This window comes from Myotis daubentonii, chromosome 4 (genome assembly GCF_963259705.1).
Source record: "Myotis daubentonii chromosome 4, mMyoDau2.1, whole genome shotgun sequence".
In the NCBI taxonomy this organism is placed as follows: domain Eukaryota; kingdom Metazoa; phylum Chordata; class Mammalia; order Chiroptera; family Vespertilionidae; genus Myotis; species Myotis daubentonii.
In genome coordinates, this window is record NC_081843.1 from 15,688,094 (window position 1) to 15,707,208 (window position 19,115).

General features: G+C 47.4%; 2 protein-coding genes across 11 annotated transcripts in view; one reads left to right on the forward strand and one right to left on the reverse strand.

The window, feature by feature from the left end:
• Positions 1-9,338, forward strand: part of NAA60 (N-alpha-acetyltransferase 60, NatF catalytic subunit) — a 30,288-nt gene extending 20,950 nt beyond the window's left edge. For 4 of the 8 annotated variants that reach the window (XM_059692934.1, XM_059692935.1, XM_059692933.1 and 1 more), the window contains 5 exons: positions 1,149-1,278; positions 3,894-3,990; positions 4,669-4,923; positions 6,113-6,391; positions 7,935-9,338. In XM_059692934.1, the coding sequence (XP_059548917.1) occupies positions 1,149-1,278; positions 3,894-3,990; positions 4,669-4,923; positions 6,113-6,391; positions 7,935-7,999 (826 nt within the window). In that variant the 3' untranslated portion in view covers positions 8,000-9,338. Of the gene's footprint in view, positions 1-1,148; positions 1,279-2,453; positions 2,618-3,893; positions 3,991-4,668; positions 4,924-6,049; positions 6,392-7,934 lie in introns of those variants that run through there. The other 4 variants (XM_059692939.1, XM_059692940.1, XM_059692937.1 and 1 more) reach the window with 4 other exon arrangements.
• Positions 9,339-11,441: 2,103 nt separating this feature from the next.
• On the reverse strand, positions 11,442-18,792 carry C4H16orf90 (chromosome 4 C16orf90 homolog). 3 transcript variants are annotated; one of them, XM_059692943.1, is made up of 4 exons: positions 18,460-18,792; positions 15,447-15,544; positions 12,331-12,684; positions 11,442-11,945 (listed from the first exon to the last, which is right to left on the reverse strand). In XM_059692943.1, the coding sequence occupies exons 3-4, from the start codon at positions 12,512-12,514 to the stop codon at positions 11,788-11,790; spliced, it is 342 nt and encodes a 113-aa protein (XP_059548926.1). In that variant the 5' UTR covers positions 12,515-12,684; positions 15,447-15,544; positions 18,460-18,792; the 3' UTR covers positions 11,442-11,787. The 3 variants fall into 3 exon arrangements, with proteins under 3 accessions (XP_059548926.1, XP_059548928.1, XP_059548927.1); XM_059692945.1 differs by lacking the exon at positions 15,447-15,544 and having other exon boundaries at positions 18,595-18,792; XM_059692944.1 differs by lacking the exon at positions 15,447-15,544.
• Between the last annotated feature and the right edge of the window lie 323 nt (positions 18,793-19,115).

The window sequence follows — 19,115 nt, forward strand, 5'->3', positions numbered from 1 at the left end:
CTTTGCTAAGTACCACCAACTTTACTTACAAAGATGTTCGATGTACTGCTATTTGTAAGTCAGAAAATTGAGAAGCAACTTAAGTATCTTAACAGTAAAGAATGGCTGACATATATTAGGATATCTGCATACGAAAATGAAATATTATTCAGCCAGGAAAAGTGAAATCTGTCATCAAGATATACTTGACAAGGAGAGTTTTTTAGTGAGATATTGAGTGAAAAAAGTAGACTAGAAAATTGTATGTACCACAATTCCACTTTTATTTGAAAACATGCATAAGATAAAAGCCTATGAAGATATATACTATCTAGCAAAGTGTTTTTGGTGTTTTGGAATGGGTAGATTATTAGTAGCTACAAGTTTGTTTTATTTTGCTTGTCTTTATTTTCTCTATTTTTCTGTAATATGCACATAGAGCTTTTGTTGTGAGAAAAATAAGTACAAACTTTTAAAAATTAAAAATAAACAAGGCCCTGCTAAACATCATGTTTCTATGAGTCTTAACCTCTGGTTTCACCCACTGCCATCAGGAGAGGAACTTGGGCGATGCCAGGCCTCGTAGAGCCTTCTGGTGGGTGGTCAGTGGCCTCTGCAGAGCAGACCCGAGTGGAGCACCTCTCCACTGTGTCTCCACCCTCTTCCAGCTCTTGGTCTCAGGAAAGGCGTCTGGACTAACTTGTTATGTCCCAGACCCACAGACCAATAAACCCAGAATGTCCTGTTCCCTCACCAAAACTCCTTACTGGGGCTGAGTCATCTGTCTTTCATCACTGTCATAGGGCTTTGCATGAAACGTTCTCTTTTCTGCTCCCCTTGGGTCTTGAGTTTGAACTCTTCCAGCTGCCCCTCCAGGTACTGCTCTCATGGAGACAATGTCATGGGAAGTTCCCCCCCTCTTATCTCTCTATCTTGTAAAATAATTTTTCCATCAGAAATTCCCCATCCTGTCTGGATAGATTGCTGCTTTAAGATGATAATTCACTGAGAATGATACACTTTGGTGGAGACTAAGTGCTGGGCAGGCTCCTTATCAATCCTGGAGCAGTGGACAGAGTTGCCTCGAGTCCCCTGTGGGTCCACTGTCTGAAGCATGAGGTTAGTTGGACTTGGCCTTTGGCAGTTTCACCTAAGTTTGTTCTCCTCAGGTACCCAGACTCATGGTATCGTGACATCACCTCCAACAAGAAGTTCTTTTCCCTTGCTGCAACCTACAGGGGTACCATTGTAGGAATGATAGTAGCTGAAATAAAAAGTAGGACCAAGATACACAAGGAGGTAAGCATGTGTGGCAATGATGGGGCTGCCAGGCCCTTGGGACAGAATCACACTGCCTGCTCTGTGGCCCTTTCCCTTAGGAGCTCAGACCATGTATGAGACTAATATCCAGGTGGTTTCTTTCTGTGTGTACGTAATACAGTCATATGTACATTAAGTAACACATCCTAACTGCAGGCTTCTTTCTAATGACTGTCATTTTGAAATTGGGAGGGGGTGTAAATGATTCACTGAGAATCTGCAGAGTTGTAAGGGTCTGTCATTTGTATTGGTGACAGTGTCACAGAAACTGCTAATACTGCTGTGATTTGTTAAAGGAAATGCTAATTCCAGTTACAGGTTAGTAAAAACAAATATTTTTTTTTTTTCCTGTTCAACTTCATAGACCCCTCCAACATCTATTTAAGACCCTGGAGAGTCTTTGGACCCTGAGTTAGCAAGTCCTGCTCTAAATGTAAAATGTGATGTTATGGTCACCAACACATTTTTTCATGTGGTTGACTTGGGTCAAGATTCTGCCTAGCCCTAGCCAGTTTTGCTCAGTGGATAGAACATCGGCCTGTGAATCAAAGGTTCCCAGGTTCGATTCTAGTCAAGGGCACGTAAAAAAAAAACACACACAATTAAATCTTCAAAGTAAATAAATTAAAAAAAAACATTCTGCCTAATGATTTGGATCATCTTATAGAGTGACTGAGTAGCATTTATACATAGGTATTTACTCCAAGGAGGGGAAAAACCCCACCAACAACTGGCAACTGCTTCTATCTGTTGGCTTGAGGCTATTTATTTAAAAGTGCAAGAAGGATATCTATCCCTTTTGTTTTATTTTTCAAAATATATTTTTACTGATTTCAGAGAGGAAGGGAGAGGGAGAAAGAGATAGAAACATCAGTGATGAGAGAGAATCTTAGATTGGCTGCCTCCTCCTGGGGATAGAGCTGGCAACGGGCATGTTCCTTGACTGGAAATCGAACCATGATCCCCTGGTTCTTAGGTTGACGCCCAACCACTGAGCTAGCTAGGCAGATCTCTCTCCCTTTTAAAGACCCAACCCACTCAGGTCTACTCTAATTTGCCTGTAATTAGATTCTGGCAAAGTTGGTTTCTTTTAAGAGTAACTTTTCTATCCTAGCTTTCTTCTCATTTTTTTTCTTCCATTTTTCTGTGCTAAGATACAGCAAAAAAAGAAACATTGGCGTTTTCAGCAAGCATCAATATCTTTTGCTTTTTCACAGAACAAACTCCCCCACCTACCGTCCCCTGACTTGTTCCCCAAAATTCACTCTATGAAGCTCTTCCTGTGTGCCCCAAGCAACTGTCCAGCCCCACACACATGGTGACTAGATCTCTGCACTCCTTTGAATGTGTGGGTTTTCCCATGAGGGCAGAGATTGGGATCCTTTCCTTCTACTTCCTGAGTATCAGGAGAGCCTTTGCACTCTGGCACTTTTTCTGGCCCTGCTGAGAGGCAGAATGAATTCAACACAGGAAAGAGAGCAGGGGCTGTCAGAAGACATCAGCTGGGGAATGAAGTACCTGCTTTACCTTCCTGACCCTCCATGGGCTTCAGGTAACAAGAGCAATACAGATACCTCCCTGAGATTGAGTTTGCCTCTGTCCAGCTTAACTGTAATGTGGAGTGCTGGGGCCGGGGTCAGGGCCAGGAGAGTGGTGAGTAGGGACAGGAATAGGCCAACCCATGTCCAGCACACGGGAGCCACTCAGTGAACAGTGGATAGGGATAAGAGAGGCCAAGTCACCAAGCTTTCTTTCCATGGGGGAGAATCCACCAAGCCTTCTTTACAAAGTAGAAGAACATCAACCTCATGGTGGTCAAATTCACAACTCTCTCAGTCCAGAATTTTATCTCTGAACCAAGAGACCCACAAGGGTTGGTGGGCCATGGTGTGACACTCTGCTTGGTGTGGACAGCAGAGAGGCTACTCAGACTCCCCACCCTCTGTACTCTTAAGACCACCTGGAAGCAGCAAAGGATCCTTTAATTTAATTAAACTTTTTTTTAAAGATTTTTAAAAATTGATACTTAGAGAGAAAGTAAGGGGAAGGGAGAGAGAAGGAAACATCGGTGTGAGAGGCTGCCTCCTGCACATCCCCTAATCGGGATCAAGATTGCAACCCCGGTGTGTGACTGGGGGTCAAACCAGCAACCTTGCTCTGGACAACGCCCAACCAGCTGAGTCACACAGGCCACAAGGCTAATTAAACTTTTAAAACGTTGTGTTTGTCTGGCTGCTTGATCTCGTAGTGTGTCAGTTGACACGCGTGAGCACCATATAGTGCCCACACAGCATAGTCATTTCCTTTACCATCGTAGCTTCACTTGTCTGGCATCAGTGTCCTTCCTTGTATGGTCTACCACCCTTCCAAAGAGAAGCGATTTTTTGTGAGTGTTGTTCTTTTAGCAGAAAGGCCCACACCCTCTTGTTTCCATGGGATGGGGTTGACTCTCCATTATTCTCTGTTCTATACCTTCCTGCTCCAGTGGCCCCCCCAGGTGTTGTGGCTGGGAGAGTCAGCACATGAGATATGTTCTGCAGTGGGACCAGGTGCCTCAACTGTGAACCTGACTTTATTTCTGACTTTTTCTTTAGGATGGAGATATTCTAGCGTCCAACTTCTCTGTTGACACACAAGTTGCATACATTCTAAGTCTTGGAGTAGTGAAGGAATTCAGAAAGCACGGCATAGGTAAGGGGCGGTTGAAATAATGATTTTTGGCATATACACTCCACCACCACCACCCACTGCCCTGTTGACCTTCAATTCAGCCCATGCTCTTTCCACACATTACCAGGTCTTTCTGTATGGCCTCGTTCCAAAGCTTACAAGATCAGATTACTAACAACTCCCAAAGGTCCTCATTACAGAATGGGCACCTTTTAACCACACCTGCTGACACACACACACTACTTATATCTGGTCACAAGGTATGCTTGATTAAGAATAGAAAACATAATTGATGAAACAGTCCTAGCTCCCATGGATCAGATTCTTTATCTGATGTCTCTAACTTCCCATCCCACTCAGCCACAGCAAGCTTCATTGTAACCCAGGTCTGCCCATTCCACACTTTCCTGGGCTTAAGTTTACACTTTCTGTTGTCTGAAAGGCTAGTGAATCTCCACTGTGGATCCAGCCCCTGGGAGGAAACTATGCATATGTTCCCTGGACAGCCAGTGGTCTGCAGCTAACAGGCCCTGTCTGGCTGTGGGATTTTAGGGACTTTGACAGTGGGTGGTTATGGGAAGTCTTTGATAGAGTGGCAGAGAGATCTATAGAGATCTCTGAGAAGGTCACTTCCTTATCTGCTTTATGCTTCCTCCTCACCTGCCCCGCCATGCGTGACTGTTGCTTCTTTGCCTACAGGTTCTCTTTTACTTGAGAGTTTAAAGGATCACATATCCACCACTGCCCAGGACCACTGCAAAGCCATCTACCTGCACGTCCTCACCACCAACAACACAGCCATAAGCTTCTACGAAAACAGAGACTTCAAGCAGCACCACTATCTCCCCTATTACTATTCCATCCGTGGGGTCCTCAAAGATGGCTTCACTTATGTCCTCTACATCAATGGTGGCCACCCTCCCTGGACCATCTTATATCCTTTTCTTCTCAGGGGTGAGAGACAGTGGCTTCCTAGCATCAGCTGGAGCTGTGGTTGCTTTCAGATGACATTCACAAAGCAAGCTCACAGGATGCATTTTTTCCTGATGAGATGATGTGGGTAGATCTGATTTGCATGTATCAGGAATTGATGGTCTGGTTGCAGTTATTGGGAAAGCAGACATGCTCTGGCATTCATTGTTCCCTGGACTTGAGCCCAGTAGAAGAGGTGGATTTTTAATTCTCCTGGTCCAAGATCCACCATCCATTCGTCCATCTATTTACCCAATAAGTATTGGTTGAGAGTCTCCTGTTCCTGGTATGTGTGGGCTACAATAGTGAACAAAATAGACAAAGCCCCTGCCCTGGTGCGGCCTGCGTGCTGGCAGGGAGAAGGCAGATGAGGGAGGTGAAAGTGTTGTTTGCTATTTTGAACACTTAGTTCAAACCTTTCTTACCAGAATGTAGGGTATGTGACCCAGTGGTGTGTCCCTTCCCTGCTCCCTCCCTTTTAACTATCTCTGGCCCTAAACAGGTAAGAGGGAAGCTAGAAGACTTCTTAATAGTCATAGGGTGTGGCCCAGAAAATACTGTGTGTACATGTACCTGTGTGTAATTACTAGTAAATAAATGAGTCTAGGATTTATCCATTTCATAGGGAAATAAATGGGAGAGAGGTGTACAAAGCCCACAGGTCTCCATGCTTATGTGAAACTGGGTCTCTGTGCTAAGGGCTTAACACTGTTGACCCCCCTATGTCACAGGAATGAGGCCCTGCCCCTCTGAGGACTGAGGGTAGGGGGAGGACCAGGAACACTTGCTCTTTTGCTTTACCCCTCCCTGCAGCACCCAGTCCCTGTCTGTTAACCTTAGTCTGTGTGTCCGTGTGCCTGAGGCCTCACCTGGAAGGGCCTTTTGTACGCACATGCTGCCTTTATTATTTTGCATAGTGGAGGCCCTTCTATCTATGGAGGTTTTCCAGCACTCTGCAGAGGCTCAGTGGACTTTCAGCCTCCCTTGAGGACGGCATGCTGTCTGCATTCAGTCCTGCAGGTTGCTGTTTGGGCCTCTGCTGACAGTGCCACTCCAGGGGTGTGCAGGCAGGGAAGGCGAGTTGGAGTCTTCCTTAACAGAGTCCCACGGACTACATCCAGCACCTGGGTTCTGCTCTAGCAAACCTGAGCCCCTGCTCCATCCCACACAGGATTTACCGCCAGGCCCACAGCCTGCTCTGCAGCTTCCTGCCGTGGTCGAGCATCTCCACCAAGGGCGGCATTGAGTACAGCCGGACCATGTGATGCCAGCTGGGCAGCCTCCAGCAGGTCCCACCCCTTGGCGCCCTGCGGAGCCCACCTTCCTGGCCATTTGACCTCAACTGTGTTCTGCAGGGGAGCTGGCCCATCACCTGCCCCAGCTGCAGGCCCGGTGCTACATGGGCTCGGGAGCAGAGCGTCGTGGGGCAGGTATGCCCGGTCTCCAACAGGTATGCCAGAACAGGTGGTGGGGAACAGGGGATCAGAACTGAGTGGCATGATGGTCTTGAGAAATGGAGGCCTGGCACTTCCAACAATATAAACAAGGCTCTGGATAGGCACCTGCTGCACTAAGGGCTGAGGTAGTTCCTGAGCAACTCTCAGAACTTTTTTTTTTTTAAATATATATTTTATTGATTTTTTTTTTACAGAGAGGAAGGGAGAGAGATAGAGAATTAGAAACATCGATGGGAGAGAAACATCTCCCACTGGGGATGTGCCCGCAACCCAGGTACATGCCCTTGACCGGAATCGAACCTGGGACCCCTCAGTCCGCAGGCCGATGCTCTATCCATTGAGCCAAACCGGTTTCGGCCTCTCAGAAATTTGAAGGAGGATTGCCCTAGCTGGTTTGGCTCAGTGGATAGAGCGTCAGCCTACGGACTGAAGGGTCCTGGGTTCAGTTCCTGGTCAAGGGCACATGCCTGGGTTGTGAGCTCGATCCCCGGTAGGAGGCGTGCAGGAGGCAGCCAATCAGTGGTTCTCTCTCATCATAGATGTTTTATCTCTCTCCCTCTCTCTTCCTCTCTGAAATCAATAAGATATATATGTATATATATATATATATATATATATATATATATATATATATGTATATATATATATATATATGTATGTGTGTATATATATGAAATTTGAAGGAGGAAAGCAGAGTCCTGAGCCCTTGCCCAGAACCTCATCTTTTCCCTTGAACAACTTTTAAAAAAATAATGCATTCACAGAAGTGGGAAAGGTACCAAAAGATCAAGCCCTTTCTCTGCCCGACCCCGCCATCCATACCACTTATTACCTTTCCAGGGGTGCCTGGGGCTGATGTCAGCTTTAACCCCAGCGCATCATCAGCTCACAATGACGTTCCCTGAGGTGGGCACCTTATAGATGAGGCTCTGTTCAGACATGGCCACTTCTTTTTTTTTCTTTTCTTTCAAAATAATAGCTTTATTTTTATTATGATTATAAACATGTTACATGGTCATTACTTTAAAACTCAAACCATATAGAAAAGTGTGAAGAAAAAAAGTAAAACCTCATCACTGAGAGAAAACCACTAATATTTTGGTAAACTTCTTTTCAAACATATTTGTATGCCTATAAACCTATACAGACATGAAGATATAGACATGGCCCCTTCTGAACACCATGAGTACTATGGGGAGCCCGTCTCTCTCAGACCTCAGAGAACATCAGAGTTGGAAAGGGTCATGGGGACCCCAGGGCTCATCCGCTTCTGCATGGACACGGCCTAGAGCAGATTGTTGATTTGAGCCAGGCTCACACAGCGTGCTCCGTGGCCACTTGGCCTGGCATGCCCAGTGCCTTGATTTGTGCTGGGACTAAGGAACCAGATGTCACTAAAAGGGACTCTGGGTCTAGAGAAGGGTTCACCCTTCGGGGGCACCCAGGGTCAGCAGTGGGTTCCTAGGCCGGACATAGTGTGGGCATAGTGTTTCTGTGGAGACCTTCACTCCTGCTCCCCTCTTCTCTTTCCTGCAGGCTCTTCCAGCCCTCCTTCCTGCTCTGGAAACTTCTGCTCTTGCCCTGGTCTGGCCCCCATGTGAGTGCACCAGCCTCATAGGCTGGCCACAGTGTTCACTGTGGTCAGTTGCTTCTGCTGTCCTGGGAGTATGGGGGCAGGAGAGGGCTTCCTTCCCTGCACGTCCTCACTGGCCTCTTCCCCTGCACTGCCCGTTCCTTCCAACTCCCTCCTCCAAAGCCGGAATTAACTCCTGGGAGGGAGGAACCCAAGTGTTACGGATAGACTTGGCCCTAAAGACACAGGAGCCTCAGAACAATGAAGGGGCAAAATAAAGGGAATGCCAAACCCTTGTAAAGAACCAGCCTCAGAAGCCTGGGGGCAGGAGCAACCCCTACCTCCCCAGGAGGGGCTGGCAAGTGGTGGGAGGCTTTTCACCCAAGCACAGAGCTCTGGGGCTTAGTTCCTTGGCATGGTGGTCAGTTAATGGGAAGGTTTCCCACTCCTCTGTTGGCAGTCCTGCTGCCTCAGAGAGCGAGGAGCTACCCATCACATGCTGGATGTGCCATTCAGTTGAACTGCCCCAGGGAGCCGGGCTGAGGACAGGTGCTGGTGAGGGTCCCAAGGGCCTTCCCTTTCAGCCCCCCAGTTCCGTGAGATGCAGTTCTGAGGCCTGACCATATGCAAACAAGAAGAATTGAGTGTGGTGTTTGATCAAGTAGGACCTGGTCTTTGAGGCTGGGGCAGTCGCTTGCCTTGTGGTCCTCAGCCTCTGGGAACAGAAGAGGCTGTGTCAGTGCCAGGAAGCATGCATGTGGACATCACTTGCTTCTGGCGTTCCCTCCACCCCATTCCCCAAAGCTGCTTGCTCCCTGCCCTGCCCTCCAGAGTAAAGGGGGTTGGCAGAGTCATGCCCAGCATTGCTGCAGTGTCCTGGAGCCATCGCCACAGTGCACAGTCTGAGAGGGAGGAGAAGGTGGAACAACCAAGCAAGAGGGCCTCGGATTGGCATCCTTCCCTCCCTCGGAACTCCCAGCCCAGGGGCTCCTCTGGCCTTGTGGTGGGGGAAAGGGGTTTCTCGAGATGAAGGCGAGCCTGCGCAGGAAAATCACCTCTCCTTCCTCGGCCACTTCACACTCTCACTGACTGGTCCCCCCTCCGTGCTGACATTGACTTTGAGCTGAGGCCCAGCTCAGTGTCCTCTCTAATCTGAATCAACGGTTATCATGTGGTTTTTATTTCTGCCCCATGGGGTAAGGGAAGAGTCTTCCAGAAGGTTCTGCCTTGGACTTGCATAATTGAGCCGAGGCCTTGCCCTGCCCCTTCCTCCTTGCCCCTAATCACGGCAGTGTCTAGCCCAGTGTTGAGCAGATTGTAGTGTTCTGTCTGATTACAAACAAATAAATAGACTTTAATTGGTCACATCCTGTCTTGCACTTTGGGCCATTCCTGTGGGGATTTGCCCCCTTGCTGGGACAGTGGTTTTAGGTGGCCCAGGAGCTGCTTGTTGGTTGCTGTCTAGTCCCGAGGATGGCTTCCAGGTAAAAGGACCGATTGTGTCATTATCCTGCCAAAGAATGCAGTCCTGGGAAGAGGGTCTAGAGTCGAAAAGCACAAATGGGTTCTTTCTCTAAACTCAGAAGATCCTCAAGCAGCTGCCCCCATTTGTTTAGGGGTCTCCTTGGCCAACCTTAGGCCTTGAGCTGGGGCACAGTCCTCTGGGGGTCGCTATCCTGGCTTAGAGAAGGCTCGACAGGTGACTCAATGCAGTGGTCAGGTAGGAACCCTGGGCCAGTGCACCTTGCCACAGGAGCCAGGGGGACTGGGACCTTTGGTCCAGGGCAACTCATCTTGGGAGCCTGAGGTTGGCCAAGTCTGGGATCATGTGCTCCCAGCAATCTCTCCTTGGAGTTTCTGGCTACCCTGGCCATGGAGCCATGCTAGTCGCCCCTTTAGACAGATAAAAACTGGTTCAGGGGCCGGCAGTTACCCAGGAGCCACGCAGTTCTTGAATGGCCTCTCCAAAACCTGTGTGTGTACTATTCCCTTGACGGCGCATCACCCAGACAGCCCTCCCCAGGACAGGTCCTGAGACACCTGCAGAGCTGGGTGTCAGGGAGCCAGCCCATGGGGTTGTATGGAGACTGGAGGCATTGAATGTTTCAAGGTCAAGTGAACTGGCCTGGTTTCTGAGTCCTAGCAGCATCCTAGTGCTGTGAGTTACACCTTTGCTAATTGAGGCAGATACACCTTGTTTAATGGGTCAGCTTCAGGATTAAGGGGTGACTCCTTGGGGCCCTTGGTTAGTCATGTGGCCAAGTATTAACTTGCGAGGGTGGGTAGGGGTAGGGGTTCTGGTGACCATGGTCCTAAAAGTAACTGCCCTTCCAACCCATCAGGCTTCAAGGATAGGCTCCCAAGGGCTGAGACTGGCTTCTGGTGGCCCAGTTCCAAACCCACTGGCCATTCAGGGAATGCGGTGAGGATGCCCCAGGTTGGTCAGAGTGCATTTCCACAAATGTCTGCTTGTTTGAGGCCCTGGGTGCACCTTCACATCAGTTCCCTGTCCCCAGCATGCCATGGCCATGGCTTTCCAATTGTCAGCCTCTTTGGAGTGCTTTTCAAAAAAGCCTTGGGAGGTTTAGGGAAGAACCGTTTAGAGATCAACTCAGCTGCAGCAGATGTCCTTCCTTGAGGGAGAGACTAGGCTGTGGTTTGTCTGCCCTCCATGCTTCAGCAAGGGTGGCTCAACGGACTGAAGGATGCACTCCTAAGGTGGTTCAGAGGGCAGTGGTGGCCTCCCTGGTATGGGTTGGTTTCCCACCGTGTGGGGGCTCTTTATGTGGATACTGACCCGCCCCCCCCCCCCCCACACACACACACACTAGAAGCCACCAGGCTTCCTTCATGCCAGAGTGATGCCAGGTTACTTCTACCACATCTATTGGTAAAGCAAGACCCAGAGCCAGTCCCAAGTCAAGACAGGAAGTAATACACAGGGTCAGGCCACCGGGATGTGGCCCAGTGGAGGCCACCACAGACGGGGCATCCTCAGATCTGAACCCTGGGGGCAGTCTGGAAGGAACCCAGCTCTCCTGGTCTCCAGAATCATAGACGCTATCACGTGGGTATGGCAGGAGCCCCCAAAGGGGCTTCCAACCCGGGCTGCCAGGACAAAGTCAGCCAGACAGTGAGGGTCACTGAGGCCAACCTGGGTCTTCCCATCCTGTCCCCACAGGGCAGGGCTGAGGCCTAGTGACATAGACCAGGAGTGATGGACACTATCTGGAGACACTTTTGGTTGTCACAGTTTGAGGAGGGAGCTAGCTGAATCTGGGTAGAGGCTGCTGACACCGCTCAACATCCTACAACACCCCTGATGGCCCCCACCACAAAGTATGATCTGGTCCCAAATAGCAACAGGGCCAGGACATGGAAACTTGCTCTCAGAAACACAGGTGCCAAGGGGCTGTTTCTCTAACGGAACTGGCCTGATGACAGACAGAGGGACAAAGGTGCATGTGGGCTCTGGCTTTTATTGAGATTAGACCAGCGGGCTCCCCAGCCTCTTTGGGAGCCCCTCTCTCCACTCAGCCCGGCCCCCCAGGTACAAGTGGTTTCCTTGAGTTGGAGCAGGCTGCAAGGGCATGCCCAGGCTTCTATTTTTTTCTGTCCCTCCCTCAGGACCTCCTCTTCCTCCCCTCGAGTTTTCCCAAGGTTGGCCCAGGCTCTGGTGCTGGGCACCTGCAGGTGTCTCCATCTGGAGGGGCTAGTGGTGGGGCTGAGCCCTTCCTCTCTGGACCTGCCTCCTCCGCCACCTCCTGGGTCATCTTTCCCCTCCTGTCCTGAGCTGTGAAAACGGCACTCGGATCCCTACGGCCTCTCCAGAGCCCCAGAGCAGATTCTCTTGCACAGTGGACAGGTGGGCTCCTCTGAGGCCTCCCAGGATCTCTTGGGCCGGAACCCCAAGCCTTCATGGGTACCGGGCTGGGAGGGGGCACCCTTGGCTGGATCCATGCTGGAACTGGATCCTGAGGAAAGGGGAGGGAGGAGTTACTTGGAGGGTCCAAGGGGAGGCTGCCAGCCTGTCTTATCCTATGATGCCCCCTCCAGAACCTGACATCCTTTAAAACAGGAGTGGAGGGATGGGGCTGGGGGGTCTCTTTAAAGATAATCCACGAGGGAGGGAGGAGGAAGAGGGAAACATGGTTCAAGTTCTTCATCTGACCCAAACCCTTCACTTTATTAATGGGGAAAATGAGGCCCAACCAGAAGTGGGGGAGCTTGTCGGTTGCAGAGATGGCACAGAAACCCTGAGGCTTGGGAGTAGGGCAGGGCCCATCTGCATCCATCTGAGTCTCCAACCCATCCCTTCCCTGGGTCTCTCCCTCCTGCATCACCTAGACAGGTGCTCACCTGTATTTCCCAGGATGTCCCTGGGCAGTTGAGCTTCCAGAAGGGCTGAACGGTGGCTGTTACCTGGGTTCAGAGTCCCCTGTGGCAGGTCCAGGGGCCAGGCTATGCCCTCAGGCCATGGGAGGCAGCCCCCAGCCATGAGCCGGCCCAGCCAGTGACTCTCACACTGGCCAGCAGGCTGCATGTGGCCTGGTAGGTAGAGTGCCAGGCCCCGGAGGTGGCGCAGCCGGAAGTTCTTGGGCTTGCTTCCCTGGGCACTGGGACACTGCTGCTGCTGGGCCCCCAGCCCTCCTTCGTAGATGTTGGATGGTGTGTCGGGGTGACTGGGGAGTCCTTGGGCCCAGCTCACGGAATCTGTGGAGGGGAAAGCAGGAGGGTGGTGTCCAGCAGGCCACAGCAGCCATGATGGGAAGACAACACATCACATGCTCATGTGATGGGCTCCATGTCAGCCTGCCAAACCTCAGCTTACCTGTCTGTCAAGTGGACTAAAATCCTTGCCTCCAGCCTCCCCTGACCCAAGGTATTAATCTCCTCTCCTCTCCCAGCCAACAGGGAGGTCTGAGAACCGTTAGCCTTGGCACAAAATCCTCTTTCAGGTCTTCAAGTCCTCCTGCCACCTTCCCCTTTTTTTGGTTAATCCTCACCCGAGGATATTTTTTTCCATTGATTTTTAGAGAGTGGAAGGAAGGGAGGAGAGGGGAAGGAAGTGGGAAAGAGAGAGAGATGTGAATGAGACACATTGGTTGCCTCCCACAGGTGACCCATCTGGGCTGGCGATTGAACCTGCAACCCAGGTACGTACCCTTGACCGGAAATCGAACCCATGAGCCTTCAGTGTATGGGCTATAACCATTGACCATACTAGACCCATTTTCCCCCCTAACCTAGAGCACTGTGGTATAGAAATTTCACAGTGGGTTCAGAATCACACAGTCCAGGTCACACGTCCTGGACCAGTGGCCATTCCTTTCTCCCAAGTATACATGTCCCTGGTGGCTTTGGGCCCACGTCAGGACAGTAGTACATCTCTCTTCCTGCCATCCTTTCCCATAGCCCCACACCTTCTCTTATGTGCAGCTCAGAGAACGCACAGACCAAGGCTTCCATTGAGGGCCAGTTTGGTGGGGGAGTGGCCCAGCCTCCTGTGCAGCAGGGCTCTGCTCTCCCCTGCCTAGGGGGTGGGTCTACAGGTTTCCCTTAGCAACCGGCTGTGTGATGTCACAGGGAAGCCTTCCTGGACCCCCTGAGTTAGAGGTAGGATTATGCCCTGGACAGAGACAAGGTGGAAGGAGAGCAAGGGAACGGGTCAGAACCTGAGAGGAGGTTCCTGGTCCCTCTGGCTTGGGACAGGCCATACAAAACAGACTCAGCTCTTGCAGGTTGAGGAGTCACTTCCAGAAGGACAAAGTTGGGCTGTGCTCTTTCTCTGGAGCACTCCCATGCTTTCCCCTTTCTTATTTCCCCAGGCATGTTACCTTTGCCTTTCTTCTAAGTTATAAAGGCCCTTTTTTTGACTCTATAACTTGTTTCCTGAGACTATGCAGCCCAGCTGGCTCACTTTTTCTACCTCTGTGACCTTCTAAATAAACTTTTGCTTGTAAAAGGAAAAAAAACAACATCCAAACTTGGAGGAGGTATTGTGCTACTTGATCTCAAACTATACTACAAGACTATAGTAATCAAAACATTTTACTGCCATAAAAACAGACACACAGATCAGAATAAAGAGCCCAAAAATAAACCCACATCTATATGGTCAATTAATCTATGACAAAGGATGCAAGAATGTACAATGAGGTAGACAGTCTCTTCAATAAATGGTGTTGGGGAAACTGGACAGGTATATGCCAAAAAAATAAACCTAGACCACTTTCTTACACTATATACAAGAATAAACTCAAAATTGATTAAGTGTAAGACTTGAAACCATAAAACTAGAAGAAAACAGGCAGTAAACTCTGACATTGCTCTTAGCAAACATTTTTTGGATATGTCTCAATCGGGCAAGGGAAACAATCCAACAAAAAATAAATGGGTCTACATCAAACTAAAAAGTTTTTGCGCAGCAAAGGAAACCATCAACAAAAAGACAACCTACTGAGTGGGAGAAAATATTCACCAATTATACATCGATAAGGGGTTAATATCCAGATATAAGGAACTCATACAATTGAGCACCAAAAAGACTTAAAAATGGGCAGAGGACCTGAATAGGCATTTCTCCAAAGAGGACATACACATGGCCAATCCTATGTAATAAAAGCCTAATATGCTATGTGTCTGGTCGTTTGGTCGTCTGTTCAACCAATCAAAGCGTAATATGCTAGTGATATGCTAAGGCCACTCAACTGCTCGCTATGACATACACTGACCACCAGGGGGCAGACAGTCGACTGGTCGATCAGTCGCTGTTATGTGCACTGACCACCAGGGGCAGATGCTCCGACCGGGTAAGTTAGCTTGCTGCTGGGGTCCAACCAATAGGGACTGAGGGAGACAGATTGGACACGCCTTGGAGCCCTCCTGTGGTCCTTTCCCACCTGGCCAACCTCCCACCTCCCTCCCCGGCCTGATCATGTGCTGATGGGTTCCCTTGACCTGGCCTGTGCCCTCTTGCAATCCTGCCTGAGGGATCCCCCACCCCTGAGTGCACGAATTTCATGCACCGGGCCTCTAGTAAGATATAAGAAAAGATGCTCAATGTCACTAATCATAAGGGAAATACAAATTTAAACTACAATGGGACATCACCTCACAATTGTCAAAATGGCTGTCATTAAATCAGCAAGTGTTGGTGAACATTTGGGGAAAAGGGAACCTTTGTGCACTGTTAGCAGCATTACAAATTGGTGCAGCTACTATGGAAATAGTATGAAGTCCTCAAAAATTAAAAATAGAGCTAGCATATAACCCAGCAATTTCACTTCTGGGTATTTATCCAAAGACATCCAAAATACTAATTTGAAATGATATATGCATCCCTATGTTCATTGCAGCATTATTCATAATAACCAAGATATGGAGGCAACCTAACTGTCCAGTGATAGAAGACTGGAAAAAGATGTTGTATATATGGGGAATATCACTAGGCCATAAAAAGAATGAAATCTTACCATTTATGAAAACATGGATGGACTCAGGGTATTATGCTAAGTGAAGTAAGTCAGACAGACAAAGACAAATGCCATGTGACTTCACTTATATGTGGAACCTAAAAAACAAAGTAAATGAACTAATAAGACAGAAACTCATAGATACAGAGAACAAACTGATAGTTGCCAGATGGGGAGTTGAGGGATATGGTTAAAAAAAAAAAAAAAAGCGAAGGGATTAAGTACAAATTGGCAGTTAACAAAATAGTCATGGGAGCCCTGGCCGGGTGGCTCAATTATACCAAGGTTGAGGGTTTGATCCTTGGTCAGGGCACATACAAGAATCAACCAATGAATGCATAAATAAGTGGAACAACAAACAGGTGTTTCTCTCATCAGTTTTTAAAAAGACATGGAGCTGTAACATAAGCCTAGGGAGTATAGTCAATAATATTGTAGTATCTATTAGTGGTGTCAGTTGGGTACTAGACTTATTGGGGGATCACTTATAAGTTATATAAATGTCATCATTATGCTATACACCTAAAACATAATATTGAATGTCAACTGTAACTGAGAAATTAATGTTAAACTTTCAATTCTATCAATTCACAGATAACATGATCTTACATAGAGAAAAATTAGTTCACACTCAAAATTGTTTGAGACAGTGAAACTATTAGAGCTAATAATAAAGTTCAGCAAAGTTGCTAGATATAAGATCAACACAAAAATTGTATTTCTATACACTGGCAAAAGAACAAAAAGAATAAAACAGGTATAAATTTCACCAAGGAATTGCAAGATAACACTGAAAACTACAAAACATTGCTGAAAAAAATAAAGACGACTTATAAAATGGAAAAACATTCCTGTTCATGAGTTGAAGGCTTAATATTGTTAAGACGGCAGTACTCCCTAAAGTGATCTACAGATACTTTGAAAATCCCAATGGTCTTTTATGCAGAAACAGGAAAGCTGATTCTAAAATTCATGTGGAATTACAAGGGAACCCAAATAACCAAAAACAATTTTTAAAAAGAATTTAAATTTAACCAAAATAGTATGGAACCAGCATAAGGATAGACATCACAACCAATGGAACAGATTAGAGAGACCAGAAATAAAGTCATATATCTATGGTCAATTGATTTTCATCAAGAGTGCCAAGACTATTCAAAGGGGTAAAGAATTTCTTCAACAAATGGTGCTGGGGCAATGGATAGCCACATGCAAGAGAATGAAGTTTGACCCCTATCTCACACCATGTACAAAAATTAACTCAAAATGCATCAAAGACCTAAATGTAAGAGCTAAAAACTCTTAGAAGAAGACATAAATCTTCATGAGCTTGGTTTTGGCAATGAACTATTAGATATGACAAAACTACAAGTAAAAGAAAACATAATTTGACTTCATAAAAATTTACAATGTTGCTGCTGCAAAAGGCACTCTCAAGAAGTAAAAGCTTACAGAATGTGATATTTGCAAATCATATATCTGATAAGTGTGTAGTATGCAGAATATATAAAGAAGTCTTATAATTCAACAACAAAAAGACAACCCAATTTTAAAATGGTCAAGTTGAATAGATATTTCTCCAAAGATATACAAGCTGTCAACAAGCACAAGAAAAGATGCTCAACAGTATTAGTCATTAGGGAAATACAATTTAAAACACAATGTGATAACTACTTCTTACCCATGAGGATGGATATAATTAAATTTAAATAAATTGAGAAATGTTAATGAGGATGTGGAGAAACTGGAATCCTCCTACACTACTAGTGGGAATGTAAAATGGGGGCGGCAATAATGTACAAAAGTTCAAGTTGGTACACATCCTTTTAAGCTGTTCCCACTGTCAGGCTTTTTGTTGTTTGTTATTTTAGCCATACAAATAACTATCTACTGGTATGTTATTGTGGTTTAATATGTGCTTTCCTAAGGACTAATAACCTTGAGCATCTTTTGCTTTGCTTATTATTTGCCATATATCTTCTTCTTTGAAGTATCTGTTTACATTTTTTGCCCACTTCCTAATTGGATTGAGTTTTGAGAGTTCATTATGTATTCTGGATAAAACTTTTCATCAGATGGTTTGTGAATATTTTCTTCTAAACTGTGGATTACCCTTTTATTTTCTTTGTTTTGTTAATATTCACCGGAGGGTATTTTCCCATTGATTTTGAGAGAGAGTGGAAGGAAGGGGGGAGGGGGAGAGAAAGAGGAGAAAAATATCCATGTGAGACAGACGTGTTGGATTGGTTGCCTTCCGCACACACCGGGGCTAGGGATCGAGCCTGCAACCAAGGCACGTACCCAGGACTGGAATTGAACCTGGGACACTTCAGTCCTCAGGCTGATGCTCTTATTCACAGAGCCAAACCAACGAGGGTTAGTCTTTCATTTTCTTAAAGTACCTTACCCAATTGGCGAGGCTCAGTGGTTGACCATCCACCTATGAACCAGCAGGTCAGGGCTGGATTCCTTCCGGTCAGGGCACATGCCCAGGTTGCCAGCTCTGTCCCCATTGAGGAGGGGGAGGGTGTGTGTGTGTGTGTGTGTGTGTGTGTGTGTGTGCAGGAGGCAGCCAATAAACGATTCTCTCATCAATGTTTCTCTCTCTCCCTTCCTCTCTGAAATAAATTCAAATACATTTTTAGAAAAGTGTCTTGAAGAGAAGTTTTAACTTTATATGAAGTCCAGTTTACTTAAAAAATTTTTTGGTGTATCTAAGAAATCCTGCTTAATCCAGTCATAAAGCGTTCCTGTAAGTTATCTTCTAGAAAAGTTAGTTTTAGGTTTGTTTTTTCTTAACTTAAAAATACTTTATTGAGCACTTGATATAAACAGTAGTTTCTTGTAAGGTGACAGTTTTATATTTAGGTAACTGTGAAGGTTCATTTACTTGGATTCCCAATTAATTGTTTCAAACTATTCATTGAAAGACTATTCTTTCTCCACTGAAGTGCTCCGTCACCTTTGTCGTACTGACCACATGTGTGTGGATGTATTTGGGGGCTCTCTTTACCGTCCGTGCATTTATGTGTCTGTTACTTCGCCAACACCGACACGAGGGCGGAGGACATCGCAGCGGTTGGCAGTCCCTCCTCCTCTCCCATCCTTCCAAGCTCAGCTCACTTCATCTCCCAGCTCTTCTTTTCACCTGTCCTCCTCCAGGGCAGCCGAGGGAAGGCTCCCAGCTGAGGCCCCAGCGGATCTGGCCGGGAGTTGGGGCGCGGTTCTCACCCTAGCCTTTCAGTCCCTCAACCAGGCGCACAAATGCTCCCCGACCGAGGGCACGGTTACCAGGACAACCTCCGGCGCCCGAGGACCCAGACCGATTTCCGGCCTGTTGTGAGAACTAGCCCGGTGCGCGTGCGCAGTTCCAGGCCTGACACGCTCTCGCGATACCATGGTCGGCCCCGGCATTCCATCTGAAGTTCGGGGTTGTGCCCTTTAAAGCTGCGGTCTGTGTTTGGGGGCTTCGGACGCGGCCACAGCTAGCAGTTTACACATGCCAGAGAGAAGTGTGCTGGGCAAGGGATACCCAGCTTCGTGACAGTATCGTGTGTTCTTTCAAGAGGAGTTGAGGAAATGGGAAGCAGTATGTAGAACGTCTAGCATAGTTTCAGATACATAATAGGTGCTTAGGACGTGTCAGCCAGTGTCAAATGTCGTTCTGCA

Coding starts and splice junctions, on each gene's coding strand:
- C4H16orf90 (XM_059692945.1), bottom strand. CDS start 12,514: ATGCAGCCTGCTGGCCAGTGTGAGAGTCACTGGCTGGGCCGGCTCATG. Junction 11,946..12,330: donor GGACATCCTGGGAAATACAG/GTGAGCACCTGT, acceptor CCCTTTCCTCAG/GATCCAGTTCCAGCATGGAT.